The following is a 23,349-nucleotide window of genomic DNA, read 5'->3' as shown; positions in this document are numbered from 1 at the left end:
CCAACCGTGAGATCAAGCAAATCCTAGAGAAGACCGTTGGGCCAACGAGGAAGGATTGGAGTCTACGACTTGATGACGCACTTTGGGCGTATCGTACGGCGTACAAAACCCCCATTGGGATGTCCCCTTTCCGACTTGTCTATGGCAAGGCGTGCCATCTTCCTGTTGAATTGGAGCACAAAGCACTTTGGGCCATCAAGAAGTTTAACATGAACCTCGAGGAAGCAGGAAGTCAAAGGAGATTGCAATTGAATGAGCTTGATGAGATACGGCGCGAGGCGTACGATAATGCAAGCATTTACAAGCAAAAGACCAAAGCTTTCCATGACAACATGATCCGTGGGAAATCATTCTCAATTGGGCAGAAAGTGCTATTGTTCAATTCCCGTTTACGTTTGTTCCCCGGTAAGTTACGTTCTAAGTGGATTGGACCGTTTGTTATTACTAACATATCTTCTTATGGTGCCATCCAGATTCTAAGTCTCAAAACAGGTCATGAATTCCAAGTGAACGGACACCGTTTGAAGCCATATTATGAGAACTTTGTTGAACAAACCGTGGAGGATATTTCTTTGGGTGCCGTGGGCTCCAATGGGGCATGATTGTGTTTTTCGTCCGGCTGCAAGACGTAAAAGAAAGCGCTACTTGGGAGGCAACCCATGCAATTCAACAAAGGAAGACCAAGGAATCACTCCAATTCCAGATTTGCGTTCCTAAACTCTTCCCTTTGTTATTTATTTCGAATCTGCCTATTTAGTTGTTTTAGTTGCTGTTTGTGTGTTTCTTTTTGTTTAGTATGATTTTATGCTTGAAACATTGAGGACAATGTTTGATTTAAGTGTGGGGGGGGTAACTAAGTGTTTTAGATGCAAATTCGTGGGATTTTATCACCCTAAACTTGAAGACTTGTTCCTTGCTGTTTTTAAGTGTTTTTGAGCAGTTTTGATGTGTTTTAGTGTGTTTTGAAGTAAAAATCCGAAAATTACATAAAAATTTGAAAAATTTGTTTTAAAAACCCAAAAAGAGTTGTTTTTGTGTGTTTGTTTGTGTCTTAGGGTACCTTCCAACACAATGATGAGGATTCGGTTTGTAATTACATGGCTGTTAAAGAGAGTGATTAACATGGATGAAAGTTTGATTTGCTCTTTGTGTATGCTTAGTTGTGGTTATAACTTATGAATTCACATCCAATCATAAAAGAAAAAAAATCAGTTTTTGTAACATGCTTGAAGGAAGGAACTCAAACTAACGCTACAACCTTGTGAGACTTGAGCCTAAACGTTTATTTGGAGAGTTAAAATCTGTGCATTCTTTGTTTTCTAAGTCGTTGCATGATCTCATTATTCTTTGCTTGGTTACTGCTTAGAAGGCGTTTCATCATTTAGTTCCAAATGCTAGAACTCATGCCCATTTCATTCAAAGCATGTTATTGATTTGCATAACACATATTCAAGATGAAGTTGTGTAGTGACCACCACCTTAGCCAAAAAGCCGTGTGTCCTATGTCATTGTGATTTGTAGGTTTTAACCCCATTGAGCCTTGTGAGCCTTCGTTATTTGTTAACCCATGTTTTCCTCACCTAGCCTAGTTTAGGACCATCCAAACCCTTGTTCTTAAAGCATAGTAAAGCATGATTCGAATTGAATTCCTTTTGATCTAAGTTAGCAGAAAATAAGTGTGGGGCTGTTTTTCATGAGGAATTGTGTGCCATAGGCACGGCAAAGAAAAGAAAAAGAAAAATTGAAGAAAAAAAAATGAAAAGTTTGAAAAAAGAGTTGAAAAGTTGAGAAAAAGAGTTCCAAAGTATTGTTGGTTGAAGTAAGGGTCCAAAACAATGAATTTGACCCTAAGGAGTTGTTTAAGTATCCCCCTTGTATGTTAAAGTTAATTTCTGCAATCTAAGTGAATTCTAAGTCTCAATTTCATTGCTTTGCTTACTATCGCTTGAAGAACGTTTGTTTTCCCTATCCTTTCCTTGTTGACCAACACACCAAGCCCCGTTACAACCCTTAACTTCTATCTTGAGTGTTATGTGTTTCAATTTGGGGAGTTTGAATTTGGTATGAGTATATGGTGTCACTGGTTCTCGCATCTAAGTAGTAGCATTCCATTCATGAGATCATATCTAAACATGCTTCTTAACTCTAGAAATTGCGTTCTTTGTGATACATATATGTGAGCATTCGTTTTCACATCTACATCAATCTTCTCACATATGACTAGTGTAGGGTGTGGAGTTAGAAAATCTGAGTGAAAATAGAGTGTATATCTTGTAAGGAATTGAGGGAATTCTCTAAGGCACGTTACTACATTCAAAGCATTGTTTTAATTGATTACTTGTGAATTAGTAAGTAGTGGCTTTAATTAAGTATGTGCTTGTGTAAAGATGACTCAAATCTGTGGGGATAACAATCTTTAACATGTCATGTGCATTGGAAATCCCTGAGGCAAACGCTGGAAGGTTTAGGTTTTGTTTTGGTTAGTTTGTTTCGTTTTGTTTTCTTTCTTTTGTTTGTTTTGCTCGAGGACTAGCAAAAGCTAAGTGTGGGGGAATTTGATAGGAGCATATTTATGCGCCTTAGTTAGCTAGTTCTTATGCATTTTTGTTATGTTTTCTTTGTTAAAGTAGTCTTTTAAGCTACTTTCTTGTGTTTTCAGGTTTAGCGGACGTATTACATGAAATGATACAATTTGGAGCTTTTGGAGCAAAAAGTGAGCTTGAATTGAAAATGACATGCTTGGAACGCAAGGTTGGGATGGAATTGAAGAGTTGAAGATTTGAGGTTTCCTACTTGAAGTAGGAAAGCTAAGCCTAAAAGTTTCCATTTTGGGTCGATCTTTCCTAAATCGGAATTGGCAACCAAAGTTTCTAAAAGTTGGAAGTTTCTATTCTTGGAGGTTTCCATTTTCGAGAGTTTCTATTCTTGGCGTTGGGCTTTTAGAGGACCTAAACCCAAATTTCCTTGTGGACCTTCAACCCATGCCGAACCCTAGGGCCTAATCATCTAAAATCTGCCATGTTAAACCCTAGTCCATTTCTCCTAAACCCAAGCCGCACCTAACCCTAGCCCATTGTTAAAAATCTGATTTCATTAGGGTTTCTAAGTGCCTATATATACCACCCTTACACCCTAGCCGCATACATCTTCTTCCCTCTTGATAAAATCAGAAAATCATCACCCAAAACCACCTTGCCGCAGCCACCATCACCCAAAACCACCTCTTGCCGCAGCCTTTGATCCATTCCAGCCACCATCCTCCTCCTTTAGACACCATTCCACATCTCCATAACTCTTTCCCACACCTTTCCGCACCACCCTACCATCCTAACTCCCTTCTAAAAACCAAAAACACATCCAGCAACTCCATTCACGCCAGAACCTGTCCCTCACCTTTGCCGAGCCCAACCTACACCCAAATCCATATTTTCTGACCCCAAACCTTCCTAGCCGTGCCCTAAACCTATCCTAGATAGTTTTCCACCCTTCTCCCTCATCCAAAGTCATCCAAACCATCCAAAAACCCCCTAAACCAACTCTGCCGCAACAAGGAGAAGAAGAAAGAGGAGCTTTCTGTGCAGAATTCAAAGTGGACTTCTTTGGCATTTTAGGTGTAATCTTTCTTATGTCTTTGATGTTTCAATTCAATAAACTTTGTGTTGTGAGTATGAGGAACTAAACCCCCTTAGTTGGGGGGTGATTCGAAACCATGTACATGCTTGCAATTTGATTCGATTACATTCAGTTGTTATTTCATAAGTTATGGATTCAATTCGTTCATCTATTTGATTGATAACTTATTTGTGTATGTTGATTGAGAGTGCACGCTTAGTTTTCATGCATGAATATGATGCTAGATTATGAGGGAGTTTCACCTAATAGTTACAATCTTATATTCACAAGTAGTGAAGATCGCTTGAAAACGATCGCGTTGAATGAATTCTTAGCATAAGTTTCATGCAATTCATAGTAACAAATGCTTCGTCAATGCTTATGTTTTTCATAGAACGTAATGATTCTTGCTTGTATCTCTATTATGCAATTCATGTAGGGAACTTGTAGGGAATGTTTTGGGTTGTCGTATGCAATCATCCAACTTAATAACTTGTGGAAAAACTGAGGGTTAATTAGTGCAATTCACGGTTAACTTGGGGCGTTGAGTATTCATAGTTTATCGGAAGAACAACTGAAAATCGTTTTGTTTGCAAGTGTGACATGTGTGGAGAAGAACCTCCTAACTAGCCTTTTACCCATCTATTTCACCAAAATCGTTTTTACAATCTGCCCTATTTCCAATCTGTTTTCTTTATTTTAATTTTCGTCAAAACAAAATCCCCCTTTATTTTAGAGTCTTAGATTAGTTAGAAAGTGTTTTGATTTGTGTTTCTAAGTGTTTTGATTCAAGTTTTCATCAAATTTCGTCCAAATTAGTGTAGGTGCTCAAAACTGCCCAGAAAGTGGTTTTTAGACAGTTTTGAGCCTTCTAGTTGCTGTTTTGAGTTCTAGGTTTGTTTAAGTGTTTTAAACTTTAGTTTTGCATTCTTTGAGTCTAGTTTAGTGTTTTAACTTTGTTTTTGAGTTTTTAAGTCTGTTTCCAAGTGTTTAGCAATCCCTCCTAATCCCCGGTCTAGAACGATCCCTACTTACATCTTTGCTACAATTTGACAAAAAGAGGGTTTAATTTGTGTGCTTATCTACTTCGCATCAGCCATGCCATCTTCCCGTCGAGTTAGAGCATCGTGCACACTGGGCCGTCAAAACGTTTAACATGGACCTTGATGCCGCAGGTTTACATAGGAAGCTCCAATTGTGTGAACTTGAGGAAATCCGAAATGAAGCATATGAGAATGCCCGGATTTACAAGGAGAAAACGAAGGCATTCCATGACAAGATGATTCGTGCCAAGACGTTCTCTATTGGGCAGAAAGTGTTGTTGTTCAATTCTCGCCTTCGGTTGTTTCCGGGTAAGTTGCGTTCCAAATGGGTTGGTCCTTTTATTGTAACTAATGTTTTCCCTCATGGTGCAGTGCAAATCAAGAGTGCAAGGACGCAACAAGAATTCAAAGTGAATGGGCATCGATTGAAGCCCTATTACGAGATGTTTGAGGAGCATGTCGTGGAGGAGGTACCCCTCCATGCCGTGGCACATAGTCAAGCTTAAACGGAGGTACCGTCCGGCGGGAAGACGTTAAAGCAAGCGCTTCGTGGGAGGCAACCCATGCATTTGACAAAGGAAGACCTAGAGGGCACTCCAATTCCAGATTTGCGTTTCTAAACCCTTCTCTTTGTTGTTTCTTTCGTTTCTGCCATGTTTAGTTTGTTAGTATTGGTTTGTTTGTTTATGTGTTTTTGTGTGAGTCTATACTTGAAACATTGAGGACAATGTTTGGTTTAAGTGTGGGGGGGTAACCAAAGTGTTTTGATGCAAATTCGAAGGGTTTTCTCACTCATAATTTCCAATGTTGTTTCTTGCTGTTTTTAGGTGTTTTTAGGCTGTTTTGGTGTGTGTTAATGTGTTTTGATTCAAAAATCCGAAAATCCCATAAAAATTTGAAAATTTGTTTTAAAAAACCCAAAAAGAGTCATTTTTAAGTTGTTTTTGTGTGTTTGTTTGTGTCTTAGGGTACCTTCCAACACAATGATGAGGATTTGGTTTTTAATTGCATGACTATTGAAGAGAGTTATAAACATGGATGGAAGTTTGATTTACTCTTGGTTTATGCTTAGTTGTAGTTATAACTTATGAATTCACATGTAATCAAAAAGAAAAAAATCAGTTTTTGTGACATGCTTGAAGGAAGAAACTCAAACTAAAGCTACAACCCTGAGAGACTTGAGCCTAAACTTTATTTGGAGAGTTGAAATCTGTGCATTCTTGTTTTCTAAAGTCGTTGCATGATCTCATTATTCTTTGCTTGGTTACTACTTAGAAGGCATTTCATCATTTAGTTCCAAATGCTAGAACTCATGCCAATTTCATTCAAAACATTTCATTGAATTGCATAACACATATTCGAGAAGAAGTTGTTTAGTAGTTGCCACCATATCCAAAAAGCCTTCATTCCATACATTGTTTTTGTAGGTTTAACCCCGTTGAGCCTTATTTAGCCTATATTGTTCGTTAACCCACATTATCCTTACCTAGCCTAGATTAGGACCATCCATACCCTTGTTCTTGAAGCATAGTAAGCATGACTTAAAATGAATTCCTTTTGATTGAGGGTGTGCAGAAAACAAGTGTGGGGGAGTGATTTTTGATAGTTGGATGTGCCAAAGTCTCTTTTGAGGCACGAGAAAAAAAAAAATAAGAAAAAAGAAAAAAAAAAAAAAGAAAGAAAATTCGTAGAAAAAAAGAAGAAAAAAAAAGAAGAATGTTGAGAAAAGTGTGAAAAAGAGTTGAAAGAGCATGGAAATGAGCTCTAAGGTGTTGGTTGTTGAAGAAGGGGTCCAAAACATTGAATTTGACCCCAAGTGTTGCATGAATTTCCCCTTTGAGTTAAAAGTTGATTTTTGCATTCAAAAGTGAATTCTAAGTGTCAATTTCATTGCTTTGCTTACTATTGTTTAAGAACGTTTGTTTATCCTTCACCTTTCTTTGTTAACCAATACCCCAAGCCCCGTTACAACCCTTAACTTCTATCTTGAGTGTAGTGTATTTCAATTTGTGGAGTTTGGGATTGGTATGAGCATATGGTGTCACTGGTTCTCGCGTCTAAGTAGTAGCATTCCTTTCATGAGATCATATACATGCTTATTAAATTCAGAAAAAGCTTTCCTTGTTATAACATATGTGAGCATTCGTTTTCATATTTACATCAATCTTCTCACATATAACTAGTATAGGGTGTGTAGTCAGAAAATCTGTGTGAAAATTGAGTGCATATCTAGTAAGGAATTGAGCAAATTCTCTAAGGCATGTTACTACATTCAAAATCATGTTTTAATTGGTTAAATGTGAACTAGTACGTGGTGGCTTTAATTAAGTATATGCTTGTGTAAAGATGACTAAAATCTGTGGGGATAACAATCTTTAACATGTCATGTGCATTGGAAATCCCTGAGGCAAACGTTGGAAGGTTTAGGTTGTGTTTTGGTTAGTTTGTTTCGTTTTGTTTTCCTTCTTTTGTTTGTTTTGCTCGAGGACTAGCAAAACCTAAGTGTGGGGGAATTTGATAGGAGCATATTTATGCGCCTTAGTTAGCTAGTTCTTATGCATTTCTGTTATGTTTTCTTCGTCAAAGTAGTCTTTTAAGCTACTTTCATGTGTTTTCAGTGTTAAAGGACATATTACACGAAATGATGCAATTTGGAGCAAAAAGTGAGCTGGAATGTGGTGTATGCAAATGGAGCACGAGGAATGGACGAGTTTGAAGGTCAAAGAAGCTTAAGAATGAAGAAATGAAAGTGATGAACTAAGAATTCGGAATTGGAAACTAAAGTTTCTAAAGTTGGAAGTTTCTATTCTTGGAGGTTTCCAATTTCGAGAGTTTCTATTCTCGGCTTTGGGCTTTTGGATGACCCATCTTTGCCTCTTGGACCTATGCCGCACCTAACCCTAACCCTAGCCCACTTAATCAGCCGCACCTAGGCCTTGTTCACATGAAAAAAATCTGATTACTTACCCTAAGCCCATGCCGCACCTAATGTTCTAGAAACCCTAGTTTTTGGTGGATTTCCTAACCCTAGCCGCACCTAAACCCTAGCCCATTTGTCTAACCTGATTTCTTTAGGGTTTGGCTGCCTATATATATGTGTTTTACCTCCCTTGGCCGAACACCACCCTCTCCATATTCAGAAATTCGTCCAAAACCCTATTTCCCATCTTGCCGCACCTTTCCTTCATTCCAGCCGATTTCTACCACCATTCTTCATCTCCACACCTTCCACACAACACCCATACACCATCCCCAACCCTTGCCGTGCCCTCCCACCACCATCACCACCTTGTGCAGCCACCATTGGAGGAGGAAGAAGTAGTGCCGTGCATTCCAAAGGAGGACGACACCTTGCACATGCAATCTGCCATTAGTGGAGTGTTTGGAGTTCTTTCTTCCTTTGTTTCTGTTTTCATGTTTAATTTAAATTGTTGCTCAATTATGTTAGACATGTGGAACTAATTTCTTTTTAGTTAGAGGTGAATTTGAAGCCATGGACATATGTTTTATATGATTTGATTTCTTTCAATTATGATTTCAGAAATTGTGAATGTGATTTACTTATCTATTTGATTGATAACTTGTTTATGTATGTGGGTTGAGGGTCGACACTTAATTTGCATGCCTAAACTTGATGCTAGGATATAAGGGAATTTCACCTAATCGTTATTAACTTATATTCATAAGTAGTGAAAGTCGCTAGTCACGATTGCGTTAAGTAAATCCTAGGCAAGAATAACATGCGTATCCCATAGTTATGAATGCCTCGTCAATGCTTATGATTTCCATTAAACTTAATGATCTTTGATATGTGTCTCTATCATGCGTATTCCATAGTTAGGGTCCTTGATAAGAATAATTTGGTTGTAATGCGTATTCCATTCAATTCAATGAATCTAGGGAAATCTGAGAATTAATTGGTGCAATCTAGTTAATTTGGGGCATTGTCATTCATGGTTTGTTGAAAGAGTAATTGGAGATCGAGTTGTATGCATATGTTCATGTGTGGATAAGGAACCCTCTAACTAGCTTCTCACCATTCTATTTAATCACAATCTGTGCTGCTTTACATTTGTTTTTAAAGTCTGAGTTTTAAAGTTTTAATTTCGTCAAAATCATTCCCCCATTTATTTTAAAGTGTTAGATTAGTTAGAAATCCATTTAGTTGTGTTTTTAAGTGTTTTGAGTCAAGTCATAGTCCAAATTCGTCCAAACTGGTGTTAGATACTCAAAACTGCCCAGAAAGTGGTTTTAAGGCAGTTTTGAGCCTTTAAGTTGCTGTTTTGAGTTTTTAGTTTGTTTAGGTGTTTTAAACCCTAGTTTTGCATTAATTGAGTCTAGTTTAGTGTTCTACATTATATTTTTTATGTTCTTGAGTCAGTTTTACATTGGTTAGCATCCCTAGTTAATCCCCGGTTAGAACGATCCCTATTTGCTCATATACTACAATTGTCATCCATAGGGTTTAATTTGTGTGTCAAGTTAATTTTCACATCACCCGTATTCAAACAGGTTGGAGAGTATGCATTGACTATGGGAAGCTCAACAACACCACAAGGAAGGACCACTTTCCACTACCATTCATCGATCAAATGTTAGAAAGGTTAGCCGGTCATTCTTTTTATTGTTTTCTTGACGGTTATTCGGGATACAATCAAATTGTCATAGCTCCGGACGACCAAGAAAAGACCACCTTCACGTGCCCATTTGGTACTTTTGCTTACCGGCGCATGCCATTCGGACTATGCAATGCACCGGCCACGTTCCAACGATGTATGGTAAGTATCTTTTCCGATTTCATTGAGAAGATTATTGAAGTATTCATGGATGATTTTAGTGTCTTTGGCGATTCGTTTGATGGGTGCTTGGAAAATCTCACAATAATCTTAAAACGATGCGTTGAAACGAACCTTGTTTTAAATTGGGAAAAGTGTCACTTTATGGTAAAACAAGGCATCGTTTTAGGGCATATCGTTTCTGAAAGGGGAATTGAAGTTGATAAATAAAAAATAGATCTTGTACGCTACTTACCCTCTCCAACTTCGGTTAGAGAGGTTCGTTCTTTTTTGGGCCATGCAGGATTCTATAGGCGATTCATCAAGGATTTTTCGAAGATTTCCACACCCCTATGCCGACTTCTCCAAAAGGATGTGACCTTCGATTTCAACGAGGAGTGTGAAAAGGCATTCAAGCACCTCAAATTGATGCTAACTTCGGCCCCCATCATTCGGCCACCAGATTGGAGCATTCCCTTCGAGCTTATGTGCGATGCGTCCGATTATGCTCTAGGCGCTGTTTTGGGACAAAGGAAGGACAAACAGCCACACGTCATCTATTATGCCTCTCGGACCTTGAACGATGCTCAGTTGAACTATTCCACAACGGAAAAAGAACTTCTCGCCGTTGTTTTTGCTTTAGATAAGTTTCGTTCGTATTTACTTGGTACTAAAGTCATAATTTACACTGATCATGCAGCGTTGAAGTACTTGCTCACCAAGAAGGAGGCTAAACCAAGGCTTATTCGATGGATGCTTCTTCTCCAAGAGTTCGATATCGAAATCCGAGACAAGAAAGGAAGTGAGAACGTTGTGGCTGATCACTTGAGCCGTTTGGTGCATGAAGAAGAGGTTGTGCCGATCCCAGAGACATTCCCGGACGAGCAATTGATGTCCATTGAGGTTAGTATGCCATGGTATGCGGATTTTGTTAATTATTTAGCATCTAAAGTCATTCCAAGTGAGTTCAATAAAAACCAACGTGATAAACTTAAGTATGATGCACGAAATTATGTGTGGGATGATCCGTATTTATGGAAATATTGCTCTGATCAAATCATTCGTAGGTGTGTGCATGATTCTGAATTTCAATCTATTTTAAACTTTTGTCACACTTATGCATGCGGAGGTCACTTTGGCACTCAAAGGATTGCACGTAAAGTACTTGAATGTGGTTTTTATTGGCCTACTATCTTTAAGGATGCTAGAACTTTTTGCATTGCATGTGATCGTTGTCAACGAACTGGAAATATAGGACCAAAAGACCAAATGCCGCAAAGTCCCATCTTTAATGTTGAAATTTTTTATGTGTGGGGCATAGATTTCATGGGTCCCTTTCCTTCATCTCATGGTTTTGTTTATATTCTACTTGCGGTTGATTATGTTTCGAAATGGGTGGAAGCAAGAGCCACCCGTACTAATGATTCTAAAGTGGTTGCAGATTTTGTTAAGACTAACATTTTTGCAAGGTTTGGAATGCCGCGGGTACTTATAAGTGATGGGGGCTCCCATTTCTGCAATCGCACCATTGAAGCGCTACTCAAGAAATATGGTGTCACGCATAAGGTGGCAACACCTTATCATCCTCAAACAAGTGGGCAAGCGGAGGTGTCAAATAGAGAAATCAAGCAGATTTTGGAGAAGACTGTAGGGCCTAACCGGAAAGATTGGAGCTTGCGCTTGAATGATGCATTATGGGCGTATCGTACGGCCTACAAAACACCAATTGGAATGTCCCCATTTCGGCTCATTTATGGGAAACCATGCCATCTTCCGGTTGAATTGGAGCATAAAGCACATTGGGCTATCAAAACCTTTAATATGGACATTGATGTCGCAGGTCTTCATAGGAAACTTCAATTGAACGAGCTTGAGGAAGTTAGGAATGAAGCTTACGAGAACTCTCGTATTTACAAAGAGAAAACGAAGGCATTCCATGACCGGATGATTCGGAGCAAGACGTTCTCTATCGGGCAGAAAGTGCTACTTTTCAATTCTCGCCTTCGGTTATTTCCAGGTAAGTTGCGTTCTAAGTGGATTGGACCTTTTATTGTTACTAATGTTTTTCCGCATGGTACAGTTCAAATTCAAAGTCTGAAGACGCAACAAGAGTTCAAAGTCAATGGACATCGTTTGAAGCCATATTTCACACCTTTTGAGGAGGAAACCGTGGAGGAAGTCAATCTCCAACCCGTGGGCCCTATTCCAGCTTGATTGGAAGCATCGTCCGGCTGGAAGACGTTAAAGCAAGCGCTTCTTGGGAGGCAACCCATGCGAATCAAGAAGACCTAGGAAGCTCCGGCATCATAATCAGATTTGCGTTTCTAAACCCTACTCTTTATTGCTTTTACTTTGCCATATTTGTCATGTTTGCTAGTTGTGTTATTTGCTTGTTTTTGTGTGAGTCTATGTTTGAAACATTGAGGACAATGTTTGGTTCAAGTGTGGGGGGGGTAAACAAAGTGTTTTTATGTAAAAATTCGTAGGATTTTACCACCTAACATTTCAAAGGTTGTTTTTCATTGTTTTTAAGTGTTTTTAGAATGTTTTGATGTGTTTTTATGTGGCTTTACCAGAAAATCCGAAAATTCAAGAAAAAATTAGAAAAAGTTTTGAAAAAACCCAAAAAAGAGTCGTTTTAAAGTTATTTTTGTTTGTTTGTGTCGTAGAGTACCTTCCAACACAATGATGAGGATTCGGTTTTTAATTGCATGACTGTTAAAGAGAGTTATAAACATGGATGGACGTTTGATTTACTCTTTGGTTTATGCTTGGTTGTAGTTATAACTTATGAATTCACATGTAATCAAAAAGGAAAAAATCAGTTTTGTAACATGCTTGAAGGAAGGAACTCAAACTAACGCTACAACACTGTGAGACTTGAGCCTAAACATTCTTTGGAGAGTTAATAATCTGTGAATTTGTTGTTTTCTAAAGTCGTTGCATGATCTCATCATTCTTTGCTTGGTTGCTACTTAGAAGGCGTGTCATCATTATAGATCCAAATATTAGAACTCATACCTATTTCATTCAAAGCATAAAAATTGATTAGCATAACTAACAAGATGAAGTTGTTTAGTAGTTACCACCAGAGCCAAAAAGCCTTCAACCCATGCATTTGTTTTTGTAGGATTAGCCCCTTTGAACCTTATTTAGCCTATTTTGTTGTTAGCCACATTATCCTTACCTAGCCTAGATTAGGACTATCCATACCCTTGTTCTTAAAGGATAATAAAGCATGACTTAGAGGGAATTCCTTTTGATCAACATTGTGCAGAAAACTAAGTGTGGGGGAAGGAAAATTTTGTGTGCCAAAAGATGTAGAAGGGCACGGGTTAGAAAAAGAAAAGAGACAAATTCGTAGAAAAAGAAAAAATGAAGAAAAAAATGTGAAAAGTATGAAAAAGAGTTGAAAAAGATGTGAAAATGAGCTCTTAAGTGTTGGTTGTTGAAGAAAGGGTCCAAAAAGCTTGAATTTGGCCCTAAGTGTTGCATGAGTCTTCCCCTTGTGTTTCAAAATTGTTTTTTTTATGCAAAAGTGAATTCTAAGTGTCAATTTCATTACTTTGCTTATTATTCTTTAAGAATGTTTGTTTATCCTTACCTTTCTTTGTTAGCCAATACCTTAGCCCCGTTACAACCCTTTGCTTCCATCTTGATTGTTATGTGTTTCAATATGTGGAGTTTGGAATTGGTATGAGCATATGATATCCCTGGTTCTCGCATCTAAGTAGTAGCATTCCATTCATGAGATCATATCTAAAATGCTTATTAACTCCCGAAAATGCTTTCTTTGTTATACATATATGTGAGCGTTCGTTTTCATATTTACATCAATCTTCTCACATATAACTAGTATAGGGTGTGGAGTTAGAAAATCTGTGTGAAAATTGAGTGCATATCTAGTAAGGAATTGAGCAAATTCTCTAAGGCATGTTACTACATTCAAAATCATGTTTTAATTGGTTATATGTGAACTAGTACGTAGTGACTATGATTACGTATGTGCTTAAGTGTGAAGATGACTAAAATCTATGGGAATGATGATTTTTAATATGTCATGTACATTGGGAATCCCTGAGACAAACGTTGGAAGGTTTAGGTTATGTGTTGAGTATTTTGTTTCGTTTCGTTTTGTTTCTTCGTTTTGCTCGAGGACTAGCAAAAGCTAAGTGTGGGGGAATTTGATAGGAGCATATTTATGCGCCTTAGTTAGCTAGTTCTTATGCATTTATGTTATTTATGCGCCTTAGTTAGCTAGTTCTTATGCATTTATGTTATGTTTTGTTAGTTAAGTTAGTCTTTTAAGCTATTTTCATGTGTTTTCAGGTTTTAGAGACAAAGTGAGCAAAAGGATGCAATTTGGAGCATTTTGGAGCAAAATTGGGCTAGAATGAAGTTCATGCACATGAAGCAAAAGGGATGGACGAATTTGAGGAATTGATGAAGCTAGGAAGGCGTTTCAAAGTTGAAGAATTGAAGATACAAAGTTTCCTAGTTGAAGAAGGAAATGGCTTAAACGAAGAATTCCAAATTGAAGAAGGATTCCTAATCAATGTAGGAGTCCTAATTGAAGATGGATTCCTAGATGAATGAAGTTTCCTACTCAAGCAAGGTTTCCTACATGAAGAAGAAGAAATAAAGCCAATGAATCAGCTCAAGAGAAGGATCTTATCCAAAACATTATCCATAACCTTATCTTAGCTTATCTTATCCAAACAAACCTTATCCTATCCTATCTTATCCTAATCTTAAACTATCCACATTTCAGCCACTTAGGAGGGTTTCTAACTAGATTAGGATGCTTAAAATCAGATTTCTAGAAGACCTAATCTTATCCTACAAAAATGGCGCCTAGGAACCTTTCTAGAAGCCTAAAAATCTGCCTTGTATTTCCTTCTAGAAACCATCCTTCTTGCCGTGAGTTTTCACCTATTTCCTTTGGGATTTTGGTTTCTAGAAACCTTATCTTTTCACACTCTTTGTGCTGCACCTTATCTCCCAATCCCTTTGGGTTTTTGACTTGTTTTCCTTATAGGATTGTATGTTATTATCCTATGCAGATTAGGCCTTTAAAACCTTGTCCTTGGCTACCTAGGAGAGGGGATTTTCAGCCTATAAATACAAGGCCTTGCCGCACCCTTTCATTCACCACCCTCTACCAGATTTTCACTACACCATTCACCAATCATCCTTCATTGTGCCGTGAGTTTGCAAGGAGAAGAAGGAAGACAACTTGGAGCCGTGCATGCCATTCAAGACGTTGGATTGTCGGAGCGTTTCTAGGTGTTTTCTATCTTTGTTTCAATGTTTAAATTTATTTATCTTTGTTTGTTCGCGAACATGAGGAACTAATTTCTTTATAGTTAGAGGGGAATTCAAAGCCATGATCATATGTTTTATATGACTTGATTTCTTCCAATTATGATTTCATGAATCGTGAATGTGGTTTACTTATCTATTTGATTGATAACTTGTTCTTGTGTGTTAATTAAGGATGCATACTTAGTTCGCATGCATGAATTTGATGCTAGAGTATAAGGAAATTTCACCTAATCGTTATTAACTTATATTCATAAGTAGTAAAAGTCGCTAGTCACGATTGTGTTAAGTAAATCCTAGGCAAGAGTAACATGCGTATCCCATAGTTATGAATGCCTCGTCAATGCTTATGATTTCCATTGAACTTAATGATCTTTGATATGTGTCTCTATCATGCGTATTCCATAGTTAGGGTCCTTGATAAGAATAATTTGGTTGTAATGCGTATCCCATTCAATTCAATGAATCTAGGGAAATCTGAGAATTAATTGGTCAATCTAGTTAATTTGGGGCATTGTCATTCATGGTTTATTGAAAGAGTAATTGGCAATCGAGTCGTATGCATATGTTTCATGTGTGGAGAAGGAACCTTCTAACTAGCCTTTCACCATCTTAATTTTCATCAAAACGTTTTTGTCAAAGTTTGTTTTCAAAGTTTCTGTTTTCAAAGTTAAATTCGTCCAAAATCAATCCCCCTTTTCTTAGTTGAGTCATAATAGTTAGACATCACTTTCGTTTGTGTTTTTAAGTGTCTTAGGTCAAGTTAAAACCAATTTTCGTCCAAGTTTGTGTCTAGTGTTCAAAACTGCCCAGATTGTGGTTTTAAGGCAGTTTTGAGAGTTTTTGGGCTGTTTTGAGTCTTTTGGTTTGTTTTGGTGTTTTAAAGTTTAGTTTTGCATTCTTTGAGTCTAGTTTAGTGTTTTAAACTTGTTTTTACGTATTTGAGTCAGTTTTCAAGTGATTTTGCAATCCCTCCTAATCCCCGGTTTAGAACGATCCCTACCTACATACTTTGCTACAATTGATAAAAAGAGGGTTAATTTGAGTGTCAACATAATTTTCACATCAATGATTAAGTATGTGCTCAAGTGTGAAGATGACTAAATCTGTAGGAATGATGATTTTTAACATGTCATGTGCGTTGGAAATCCCTGAGGCAAATGTTGGAAGGATTAGAGTGTGTTTTGTTTACTTTGTTTTATTTTGTTTTTTTCGTTTTGCTCGAGGACTAGCAAAAGCTAAGTGTGGGGGAATTTGATAGGAGCATAATTGTGCGACTTAGTTAGCTTGTTTTCTTGCATTTTCATAGTTTATTTGTGTTTATTATAGTGTTTAAGCTATTTTCATGTGTTTGTAGGTCCAAATGACAAAGTTGGCAAAAAAGTGCAATTTGGAGCATTGTGAGGCAGTTTTGGGCATCAAATGGATAGCTTATGAATGGAGCAAGATGGATGGACGAATTTGAAGTTCAAGAGGCTAGGAATGTGCTGAAAAGATGAAGGAAATAAATCGAAGACAAAGAAGATAAGGAATCAGCTCAAAAGAAGGAACATTATCCAAAACCTTATCCAATCTTATCTTATCTTATCCTTGCCTAATCTAGCCTTATCTTATCTTATCTTATCCAAATCAGTTTGTACCTTAATTCCAGCTATTTCTAAGGGATAATTATACAATTAAAAGACATTAAAATTGGTTTCTAGAAGCCTTATCCCTATCCTACTTTGGTGCCACACCTATTCCTTCTAGAAGACCTTTTCCTTAAGTGTTCTAGAAGGCTGATAGGAGCATATTTATGCGCCTTAATTAGCTAGTTCTTATGCATTTCCATGGTGTTTTCTTAGTTAAAGTAGTCTTTTAAGCTAGTTTTATGTGTTTTCAGGTTTTAAGGCCAAAGGATGCAAGAAGATGCATTTTGGAGCTTTTTGGAGCAAAATTGGGCTTGGAATGATTATCACATAATTGGAGCCAAGGTTTGGACGAATTTGAAGACTTGAAGATGATGATTCCTACTTGAACAAGGTTTCCTAATTGAAGTAGGAAAGTGCTTACATGAGGGAGATTCCTAATCGACGAAGGATTCCTAATTGAAGATGGATTCCTAATCACATGTGAATTCCTAATTGAAGATGGATTCCTAATCACATGAGGATTCCTAGAAGAACAAGGATTCCTCCTCCAACAAGGATTCCTACTTGAAGTAGGAAAGTTAAGCCAAGGTTTCCTACTTTGGTTTGATTTTTCCTAATTGTCCCTAAAAGTTCCAGCAATTATGAAGACTTTCTAAGCATTCTAGGACACAAAACAAAAGCCTAGAACCCTTTTGAACCCTTGCCGCACCCCCCTTTGCATTTCCTCTTCCTTATTTCCTGTTTTTATGCTTTAAAACACCTTCCTTTTGTGTTTTAAACCCTAGCCGAATTTCCCTTGCCCTTTCCTTTAATTTTCTGATTTATTTCCTAATTCTAGAATCCTTAGACTTAATTTCTGATTACCTAATTAGCCTAGGGTTTTTAATTTCCTAATCCCTTTAAATAAACATGTTTGTGCAGCCACAAACATAGCCATTCATCCAGAAAATAATCCTTCACGCCAGAAACCATTCTCCATCTTCAACAGCCCCATTCCTTCACCATTCACCCAAATTTCTGCCACAAAACCACCCTAGCCGCACCACCCATCAACCCTAAACACTTCCATACATCCTCCATCCATTCTACATCATTCAAATACCCAAGAATCTGCCCATTCAGTCCCATTCACGCCAGAAACATCACCACTCTCTCTGCCGCACCTATCCTTCACCATTCACCATATTTTCTGACCAAAAACCACCCTAGCCGTCCCATACACCTATCCCAGCCATAAACCCATTGTTCTACACCATTCATAACCCCCAAAACTCACCCATTCGTGTGCAGCAGCAAGGAGAAAGAAGGAAGGACTCTTGGATGCTCAAGCTTCATCGTTGGTGCATTCTAGGTGTAATTCGTTTTATGATTTCAATGTTTAATTTCTTTTCCTTTTGTTTTGCTACGAACATGAGTGGCTAAACCCCTATTGGTTAGGGGTGATTTCGAAGCCATGACTATGTGTGCAATTTGAGTTGATAAATTCCAGTTATGAGTTCTTGAATCGTGAATGCAATTGGTTTAACTGTGCAAGTAATAACTTATTTGTGTTTGTTAATTAGGCGTCGACACTTAATTGGCTTGCATGAATATGTTGCTAGAATATAAGGTTGTTTCACATAATCGTCACACACTTATATTCATGTGTAGTGAAGGTCGCTAGTCACGATCGCGTTAAGTCCAATTCCTAGCATGAGTGACATGATGTCATAGTTGCAAGTGTTTTGTCAATGCTTATAGTTTTCATTGAACGTAATGATCTTTGATTGTATCTTTATTATGATGTCATGTAGGGAACTTTTGAGGAATGCTTTGGGTTGTCGAATGATGTCATCCAATCCAATAACACAAGGAAAACTTAAGAATTAACTAGTGATGTCACGGTTAATTTGGGGCATTGTCATTCATAATTCAACGAAGGAATAACTGGAAATCGAGTCGTTTGCATACTTGTCATGTGTGGAGAAAGAGCCTCTAACTAATCCATCATCCATTTAAGATCCCAAAATCGTTTTCAATTCTGTTTTTACTTTGCAATCTGTTTTGTTAGTTATTTTCGTCCAAATCAAACCCCCATTTATTTTAGAGTCCTAGATTAGTTAGAATGTGTTTTGGTTTATGTTTTTAAGTGTTTTGGTACAAGTTAAAACCCAAATTCGTCCAATTTGGTGCTTTGTGTTCAAAACTACCCAGAAAGTGTTTTTAAGGCAGTTTTGAGTCTTTTGGTTGCTGTTTTGAGTTTTTGGTTTGTTTTAGTGTTTTAAACTTTAGTTTTGCGTTCTTTGAGTCTAATCTAGTGTTTTAAACTTTGTTTTTACGTTTCTAAGTCAGTTTTCAAGTGTTTAGCAATCCCTCCTAATCCCCGGTCCAGAACGATCCCTACTTACATACTTTACTACAATTGACAAAAAGAGGGTTTAATTTGTGTGCTTATATATTTACGCATCAAAGGCCCTACTCCTTGTCCTTAAAACCTGGCGTCTGATCCCTTTAGTGTTCTTTCTAGAAGCTGTGTATCCCTATTAGCTTTGGTTTCTGATTGATTTAACCCATTCCACTTGGGTTTTGGTTTCACAATCCTTGTCCCAATTTGATTTCAGAAACTTATCCTAACCTCAGGGATTGTGCCATGGGTTTGCCCTATAAATACAAGCTTTTGCTGCACAAATCATTCACCACCCTCTACCATATATTTCTACACTCATACATCCCTCAAACACAATCATCCCTCTAGTGCCGCAACTTGCAAGGAGAAAAAAGAGAAGTCTTTGTGCCGTGCTTGTGCCCAAGCCTTGGGAATGCTGGAGGGTTCTTAGGTGTTTTCCATCTTTTATTTTCAATGTTTAATTTAAGTTATCTTTGTTTATTTACGAACATGAGGAACTAAGTTCTTTATAGTTAGAGGTGAATTCGAAGCCATGATCATATGTTTTATATGAATTGATTTCCTCCAGTTATTGTTTCATGAATCGTGGATGTGGTTTACTTATCTGTTTTATCAAGAACTTGTTCTTGTGTGTTGATTAGGGATGCATACTTAGTTTGCATGCATGAATTTGATGCTAGAGTATAAGGGAATTTCACCTAATCGTTATGAACTTATATTCATGAGTTGTAAAAGTCTCTAGTCACGATTGTGTTAAATAAATCCTAGGCAAGAATAACATGCTTTTCATAGTTACAAATGATGCGAAAATTAACTTAACACACAAATTAAACCCTCTTTTGACAATTGTAATATATGTATAAGTAGGGATCGTTCTAGATCGGGGATTAGGAGGGATTGCTAATCGACTCTAAACTAACTCAAAGACACAAAAAAAAAAAAAAAAACTAAAAACGTTTGGATAGACTCAAAATATTCAAAACAAGTTCACAAGACTCAAAATAAGCTAAAAACACTCAAAACTGCCTCAAAACACAAACTAGGCAGTTTCTGACACTAAACACAATTTTGGACAAAAATAAGGTTTGGGCTTGACTCAAAACACTTAAAAACACAAACTAAGACAGATTCTAACTAATTTGACACACTAAAGTAAAGGGGATTGGGTTTTGGACAAATTTAAAGTAAAACAAGTAACTAAAAACTTAAGGCAGATTTAAAAAAAACGATTTTGGGAAATTAGATGGATGATGGGCTAGCTAGAGGCTCTTTCTCCACACACGACATGTATGCAAACAAATTAATTTCCAGTTACTCCTTCATTGAATTATGAACGACAATGCCCCAAATTAACCGTGGCATCACTAGTTAACCCTCAGATTTTCCTTGTATTATTGGATTGGATGACATCATTCGACAACCCAAAGCATTCTTTAAAAGTTCCCTACATGACATCATAATAGAGATACAATCAAAGATCATTACGTTCAATGAAAATCATAAGCATTGACAAAGCACTTGCAACTATGACATCATGTCACTCATGCTAGGAATTAAACTTAACACGATCGTGACTAGCTTCCTTCACTACATATGAATATAAGTTTGTAACGATTATGTGAAACTCCCTTGTACTCTAGCATCAGATTTATGCATGCCAATTAAGTGTCGACCCTCAATCAACAAACACAAATAAGTTATTAATCAAACAGTTAAGCCAATTGCATTCACGATTCAAGAATTCATAACTGGAATTTATCAACTCATATTGCACACATAATCATGGCTTTGAAATCACCCCTAGCCAAGAGGGGTTTAGTTCCTCATACTCACAAAACAAAGATTATTGAACTTAAATATTGAAAACAAAAGAAAGATTACACCTAAAACGTTCCAGCAACTCTAACTTGAATGGCAAGCACATCCAAGGGCTCTCCTTCTTCTTCTTTGCTGCGGCACAAGGTGTGGGATGATGGATGAGTTGTAAATTATGGTGGTGGATGGATATAGGTGAGTTATGGTGAAGGGTGGATCCTTTTGAATGGTGCGGCAAGGGGTTGTATTTATAGGGTTTTAGGAATTCAAAACCCTAACTTATTTTGGTTAACATAAATTAATTCAAATCCCCTAGAAAAAGGGAAATAAAATTAGAATCCTAAGGGAAAAGTGAAAGGGGAATGCGACAAAGGACTAGGGAAAGGGAAAGGAATCTAAAAAGAAAGGGAAAGTGGTTTATGGCTGATAATAGGAAAGAAACAACCTCATTGTGTGGCTAGAAAGGAAGATCCTCTAAGATGGTTCGGCATGGACTTTAGGGAAGGTTTAGGGCTTCTAGAATATGTAATTAAATGTCCTAACATATTTTGGAATCCTTTTGTGGCTAGAACATAGGTGAGGAAGGATTAGGAAACTTCCAAGCCAAGAATAGAAACTTTCTAGAATGGAAACCTACAGGAATAGAAACTTCCAACTTTAGACACTTTGGCTTCCAATTCTGAACTCTTTGTTCTTCATTTTCATTTCTTCATTTATTTCATCTCATTATTCATTCCTAGCCTCCTCTGATCTTCAATTTCGTCCATCTACTTAGCTCCAAGCATGTGCTATTCATTCCAAGCCCAAAACTGCTCTAAAATGCACCAAAATGCACTTTGTTGCTCCTTTAGCCCTTTGGACCTATAAACACACAAAAATAGCTTAAAATACTAAAATAACTATGAACTAACAACATAATTGCAAGAAAACAAGCTAACTAAGTCGCATAAATATGCTCCTATCAATGAATGCCTCGTCAATGCTTATGGTTTCCATTGAACTTAATGATCTTTGATATGTTTATCTATCATGCGTATTCCATAGTTAGGGGACTTGATAAGAATAATTTGATTGTGATGCGTTATCCATTCAATTCAATGAATCTAGGGAAATCTGAGAATCAATTGGTGCAATCTAATTGATTCGGGGCATTGTCATTCATGGTTTATCGAAAGAATAACATGAAATCAATTTGTATGCTTATGTGTGGAGAAGGAACCCTCTAACTAGCCTTTCACCCATTTTATTTCATTCAATTTCGAGTTTTTAAAGTTTGTTTTACAAGTTTCTATTTTTAAGTTTTAATTTCGTTAAAACAAAATCCCTTTTTCTTATGTCTTGTTTTTAGAGTCAAAACCTGTTTTCTTTTAGTATTTTGAGTCAAGTTAAGTTTTATTTTCATTCAAATCACTTGTTATGACACACCCCGTCCCGAAGGAGGGCATGCTGGCCGTCACGTGAGAGTGACGTAACCATTTACACAGTTCGGAAGCTTTAAAGATACAATTACTAAGATATAACACCCAAGGGTGAATCCTACTTTTGTGAATTTTGTCAGAACACCGTTGGATTCCTTGTGGCCACCAAAGCTCTGTTATCTTAAACCTGGAGGGGCGCAAAACAAAATTGAGTGGGTCAGTAAAACAAAGTTTTTCGAAAACATTTCAATTGACAACAATTCTAACCCTTCACTGTAAAACCTGTATACTTTCCCAGAAAATAGTATATATATAATCATATATAATCTCAAAACTCAAATCGTAAGTCTTTAACACTTTTCAAGAAAACATGCCATGCATGCATATTGTGAATTATATGAATTGATAATTGATGCATATATATATGTGAATTGCTGTTGTGGACGCACAGGTGAGTATCAGGTGAGTTTTATGTTATTTATGTGAATTGTGTTGAGAGCTCATAACCTACACCCTGGTGATAGTGCTTATATTATTCACCCTGCACCACACGCTCACCTTGGATCCAAGTAGGTGCATGTCGTACAGACCGATAGAGGGTTTCGACATGCTAGTCGTACAGACCACTAGAGGTGGTTTCGACTCGTAAGTGAACTTAGATTATGTGCACAAATGATTGATGAGAGAAACACTAGAGCGTATTCTTACACCATTCTTGTCGTACAGACTACTTCAGGTACTTCCGATTTATGTGCAGAGTAGTGCCGTACAAGTCACAGTTGGTGACTCCGGTTGGATTGGATATTGAGCTATAGAATTAACCGTACATGACCAACTGCAGGGTCTCCAGTTGATTTCTTATTTCACCTGTTATAATGTTAACCAGGTAGGAAAAAGGAAATTTCTGAGTATGTAAGTAGGTGGATCATCTGTCAGCAGGTTAAAGTGGAAATGGGAAAATATTGCTATGGATTTTGTGTACAAGTTTCCTCGTATACAAAATGGTTATGATGGCATTTGGATGTTAATTGATCGGCTTACTAAGTCAGCTCACTTTATTCCAGTGAGGGAAAAATATTCTTTAAACTGATTAACTGTAATTGTTTATATCGAAGGTTGTAAAGCACTATAGAGTGCCAATGAGTATTATTTCGGATTGTGACCCAAGGTTACTTCTAAGTTTTGGTTGGCATTTCAGGAGGCTTTGGATACAAGGCTACTTTATAGTACGGTTTGTCATCCTTAAATGTATATTCCTATCCATACCTAGCACGAGGCCATTTAGGAGCTCACTGGCTTCGGGTTCCGTCGGAACTCCGAAGTTAAGCGAGAAGGTGGCCAGAGCAC

The 23,349-nt window shown here is 37.4% G+C and overlaps 1 protein-coding gene across 1 annotated transcript; it reads left to right on the top strand.

Annotated features, from left to right (window-relative positions):
- Positions 1–11,251: 11,251 nt before the first annotated feature.
- On the top strand, positions 11,252–11,644 carry LOC139191914 (uncharacterized). Its single transcript, XM_070812945.1, has 2 exons — positions 11,252–11,447; positions 11,511–11,644. The coding sequence occupies exons 1-2, from the start codon at positions 11,252–11,254 to the stop codon at positions 11,642–11,644; spliced, it is 330 nt and encodes a 109-aa protein (XP_070669046.1).
- The last annotated feature ends 11,705 nt before the right edge of the window (positions 11,645–23,349 follow it).

Source organism: Malus domestica, chromosome 15, assembly GCF_042453785.1.
Source record: "Malus domestica chromosome 15, GDT2T_hap1".
Classification (NCBI taxonomy): domain Eukaryota; kingdom Viridiplantae; phylum Streptophyta; class Magnoliopsida; order Rosales; family Rosaceae; genus Malus; species Malus domestica.
Note: the sequence above shows the minus strand (reverse complement) of the source record. Positions and strands in the feature narration are given on the sequence as shown.